Below are 5,384 nucleotides of genomic sequence, written 5' to 3'. Positions count from 1 at the left end.
ATCATAGACCCACAATTTCTGTACCCAAGAAGATAATAAAACACTCTCCTGACATGGGCCCCCTTTGCTGAAACTCCTTCTCCATCTCTCCTGTGTGGGAGGGGCATGGCTGCAGCAGGGCCAGACCTGTGCCCACCCCCTTGCTACAGGTGCTGCACAACTGCCCAACCCCAGGGACAGGGCTGCTTAGCTCATCAGATAACCGCACCTTTGGCCAGGGGCTGTTTGCAGTGCAGGTCACATGGGATATTGCTTGATATTATAATTGATTAAAAATAAAAGACAAGCAAACTGAGACATTCTGTCTCTTGGTGGTCTGAACTTTCCATATTACTGTGATCAAAAGTACCCAAGGATGGCCCTGTCCAGGTGGCTCAGTTGGAGTGTTGTCCCATACACCAAAAAGGTGCAGGTTCCACCCCCGGTCAGGGCACATCCCTAGGTTAAGGATTCACTCCCCAGTCAGGGTGCGTAAGAGAGGCAACTGAATCATGTTTGTCATATCAGTGTTTCTTTCTCTCTCTCTCTCTTCCTTTCTTTCTAAAAATCAATTAAAACATATCCTCAGGTGAGGACTAAAATAATAATAATAATATTTTTATTATTATTAATAATAACAACAACAATAATAATAATAATGTACCCAAGGGTGGTCTAGTCAGTAGGGAAGGGAAGCTCCCAAGGTTCTAAGCCTTCAGATAGCAGGAGAGAGACATTCTGGTGGTCAGACCACCCCAACTCCAAGACACTCACCTTCACCCTGCCTGCACCCTACCCATCACACAGAGCCAGGGTGCCCAAGCAGCCCAGCTGCCCACGCCCACATGGCCAGGCCATGTGAACCCCAGACTTGGGGCCTGCCTAGAGGTATTTGAAAGGATCTCGCCTTTCTGAAAATGTGTAGGGTATTCTGAGTTCCTCCCCTTTTCCAGGGGAGCACATTCCTGACCTACACACCAGTTTATACTTTGCTTTTGTACCTCAAAGGGCTTTCATCCATTTGGTCACTATTTATAGTGTCTGCTCTGGAACAGCAGCAGTGTGGGCTGAGGATAGGCATTTGGGATACTACAAAACAAAGTTCTCTGCACTCAGGTGGGGGCATTTGAGCCGGAAGGGACAGGCAGTAAACAACAAACATGGTAAATTAATAAACAGGAAGCATCTTAAGAGGTGGCAAGTCAAGCGGAACAGAAGCCAGGAGCTGGGGGCCAGGTTGAGTATTAAGGTGAAATCGATGGTTCTCCAGAGAAGCAGCACCAATAGGATGGATGGATAGATAGATAGACAGACAAGAAGACTGGTAATAGAAATTGGCTCACAAGGTTTGGAGGCTGAGAAGTCCCACAGTCTGCTATCTACAAGCTGGAGGCCCGGGAAAGTGGGATATAGTTCTAGTTCAAGTCCAAAAGGCTTGATAATGAGGGAGCCAATGGTATAATCCAAGTTCAAGCGTGGGAGCAGATGGACATCCCAGCTCAAGCTGTCAGGAAGAGAGGCAGGTCTTCTTCCTCTGCCTCTCTGTTTCCTTCAGACCCTCCAGGGGCTGGAGAAAGCCTCTGCTTACTCAGCCTATTCTCACCCAGAAACACCTTCCCAGACACACCCAGAAATAATGTTTAATCAAATACCTGGGCACCCTGTGATCTGGTCAAGTGGACACGTACAATCAACCATCACAGATAGCTATGGTGACACTGTGCCAGCCAGACAACCTAGTTCAAGGATCCCTCAGGTAGAACCCCTGTTAGCCTCTGCATTACAGCCTGGCCCTGCCCTGGGCCGGGGTGGATGCTCGCAGAAGGTCTCTCTGGTGAACCGGTGACTGTTCAGATCCCAGGGCTTCACTGCTTTGTGCTCTGACCCAGAACGTCTGCTTCAGGCTCTGCTCCTGACGCAGCTTGAAGCACTTTCCCACGCATGAGCAGCCCCACATTCCTGAGTCACCTCCGGGGCTCTCCAAACTGCTGCCTCCCCCCGTTTCAGGTCCACGGTTAGTCTCTCAGGACCTCGAACTCCTTGGTGGTGGCCTGAGCCTCCTGCCCCAAGCACCCACAGCTGGGTGCCTCAGGCATGCCCTTCTTTCATCTCCCCTGGTGGCACCCCTCAGATGCTCCTGCACCTTCGTCACTGCACCCCCTTCGGCCATGCAGCCCTTCGGCAGAGCTTGTGGCTCTGTCCTGAGCAGCAAGGTGGGAATAAGCATCCAGAGCCCAGATTTGTTCTTTTTTTCCACATATATTTATTCCAAAATAAAGACAAAACTTTAAACAAATCTTTTGTTTTCTATTTTAAATATTACAACTGATTTTTACTTGTATGGCTTGCTTGATTTTTAAATTGAAACAACTTAAAGAGGAGGCTTTTAAAATTCAATAAATAAAATAAATACTATTTTATCTTCATACTCTGCCTCTCATTCTTTCTTTCTGGAAAACCCCCAGGAGACTGGTCAGAAACGTCAGTGTGTTGCCTGCGGTGGTCTGGTTGCAGGGAGGGTCGCAGGAGAAATACTGTGGGGATAGAAGTTAACACAGACAGGGTGACTGAGACAGTTTGGAACCCAGCAGCCCAGGGAACCACCCAGCCCAGAACCCAGTGCGGGGGGAGGGGTGCCATGAGGTGTTGCAGGCAGCAGGGCGCTTGAGTTAGAGCAAATGGATGGGGAGGCCCACGGCTCTCATTTTGTGTGGATGTGAAGGTGGCTGGCACTGTGGCAGGATGTCAGGGGACATACACACTTAGTCGCTATCATATGGTCCTAAATCTCCTCGTTAAAGGAAACATTTCCTTGGTACTCTTCGAGGCCCCAATTTTTTTTTTTTTTTTTTTTTTTGTATCCTTGTTGATTGTCCTTTCAAGGTCATTTTATAGCACAGTGGTGAAGAGCAAGGCTTTGGGGTCATATAGACCAGAATTCAAATCTCAGCTCTGCTACTCATTAAATGTATAGCCTCAGGAAAAATGAGTTAATCTCCCCGAGCCTTGGTTTCCTCTTCTATAAAGTGAGGGTGATAAATCTAACAATTGGCTGCAAGGTAAGTACACCATGAAACAGTGTTTATTAAGCACTTAGAACTACTATATGTTGTTGATGATAGAACCATGTTCAGTTAAGTGGCCGAGTGAAGGGGCCTGGCCATCTGTGAACTCAGGTGGAGACGCTAATACCTGAAATGAAGCACTCCCTCCCCTCCCCTTCCCTCCAGGAACAGAACATAGGCTAAAGAGAACAACGTGCTGATGGACATTTAGGACAGATGACTTAGCTTTCACCTGGAGCTGGGGGAGTTTTCCTTTAAACACCTCCTTAGCCAATCAGAAAGAAAAAAATATATATCTTTAACTTGCAGGTCACAAGTCCCACTCAGCAAATTGAAGCTCTAGGATAATTTAGCGTCCTATGGGCTCTAGCCCCCACTCTCTGGATTTTAGCTTTTAATTACAATCAGATGGATTTTTTCATTATTCAGTAGGTGGGAGAAGTCAGTGGCAACAGAGGTGTGAGGGTTTTTCAAAGCCAGGGAACGTTCGGCTATGCGAGCAGATCTCACTTTAAGTCTATTGTTCTGATTAATTTTCTGAGATGTCTCTTATCGACCTTCAGCTACCAATTCCAACGTCATCATCCCTTCTCATTCACATAGACTTGGCATTGCATTCACATAGAAATAGCTAAGCAGCGTGTATCACAGATAAGAACAAACTCACTGGACATTTGTTGTTCTTCAGGGCACCAACTGTTTTCTTCACCCGATTGAAAATCAGGGGGAAACTTGTTTGCACTGTGGTGTTGGTCATCTGGGCCAGACCCTCCTGGAAGCATGGTGTGGTGCAGTTGTCCTGGGGAATAATAAGGATTTATGGAGAGAAACACTCAGAAGACCACTTTGAGATGACAAAGGAAAAAAGAATGTTTTAGAGACTATTTTTAATTTATCCAATGTAACCTAAAGTGACATTATTGTTAGACAGGTCCTTTGCCAGTATAGGAAAAGATCAGTATTTCAAGGTGAGGTCCTTTGTCCACAGTGAAACTCCCTGGAGGTTTTCAGTGTGATTCATCCAGGGAATATGGGGCCTATGGGCCCCGGAAAATAGCCAGTTCTGAGTCTCCTTTTCAAACAATGCTCACCTGTTCCAGGTCTTGAAATAGTGAGTCCGAAAAGACAGAGAAGAAAAAGCCTTTGCACACCAGCCCAATGGAATGTGCCAGTTAAATACAGCCAGTGTTGCTGTGGTAGCTAAAATTCATGGGCTGTAGCCGAGGGGATGGGGTGGGCTATGACTTCATGGGGCAGCCCTATCCTGCTCTCACCTAATGGGTGGGCCACCATGGGGCGCGAGGTCTGACCTCAGCCAGGGGGAGAAGCTCATATTCTCCCATCCTTGCTTTGGAGAGAGCAAAGCAGGGCCTCTTGGGTAAGTTCTTCCTCCTCACCTGAGCCAGAAAAGTCCTGCCACACTTCCTCTCAGCCCAAATAGGCAATGAACTTCCCTTCCACTTCCCCTCAACCCACAACCACAGCCACTGTGTTCTCCAAGAGGCCACCTGAAATCAGCTAAATAGACAGGAAGGGAGAGGGGAGGCAGTTGTCATTTTATTTACATTGCTTTGCAACCTTATCCATATCATCAAATGGATTAGGAAGTAATGTGATATGGGCGATATCGTTTGTTGTAATCTCAGTTCCAGTTTGATTTAAGTGCGTACATGGTACAACTAATCTAAAAAGTCAATCAAGATCCTTTTTTTAAATATTGAAAGTGATCAAACTTCTCAAGTGTCATGGAGTTGACCAAATATAAAGAAACATGTATGATACAGAATTTCAAGAGACTGGTTATAAGAGGAAATACCAGTTTGTAACAATTATAATTAAGTAACACTTGCTTATCTAAAATATCAAATAAAGCAATTCTAAAAAAATAAACATTTAAAAAGAACAAGATCAAGATTATATTCTTTTATGCTTACAGTATAGTCTTATACTTACAGAAGGAATGGGCAGACACAAACAATCAGTCACCTGCAAAAGAGTAATTTCAAAGTGAAAATTCTAGCTGTGAACATTAAAATTAGTTTGGAAAGCTTGTCAAAGAGCCTTTACTCACGTTGCCACTGCAGCTGCATTTTGACAGTGGATCTTTCTAAAGTAGATGGAGAGACAAAATCCCATAATGGGTGGTGTGTTTCTCATCCTCCTAAAAAGTTCACTGAAATTTTCAATAGCTGCCTTTCCCATCGGTATCCCCCTTCTGCAGCTTACCTGTAAGTTGTCAATGAGGTGCCTGACGTCCTTGATCCCTACCAAGGTCAAACACCCCTGGCCAGCCACGGAGCAGAGCAGAAGAGCAGAGGCAAGGACCACAGTCAGGAGCAT

The 5,384-nt window shown here is 45.8% G+C and overlaps 1 protein-coding gene across 1 annotated transcript; it reads right to left on the bottom strand.

The window, feature by feature from the left end:
• Nucleotides 1-1,994: 1,994 nt before the first annotated feature.
• On the bottom strand, nucleotides 1,995-5,384 carry IL9 (interleukin 9). The gene is made up of 6 exons (XM_090290255.1): nucleotides 5,271-5,384; nucleotides 5,116-5,151; nucleotides 4,998-5,030; nucleotides 3,712-3,843; nucleotides 2,409-2,513; nucleotides 1,995-2,039 (listed from the first exon to the last, which is right to left on the bottom strand). Exons 1-6 carry the CDS (start codon nucleotides 5,382-5,384, stop codon nucleotides 1,995-1,997), a joined length of 465 nt encoding a protein of 154 aa, XP_090146381.1.

This window comes from Furipterus horrens, unplaced genomic scaffold (assembly GCF_987537825.1).
Source record: "Furipterus horrens unplaced genomic scaffold, mFurHor1.1.pri manual_scaffold_10, whole genome shotgun sequence".
Lineage (NCBI taxonomy): Eukaryota > Metazoa > Chordata > Mammalia > Chiroptera > Furipteridae > Furipterus > Furipterus horrens.
This window is presented reverse-complemented; position numbering and strand designations above follow the sequence as displayed.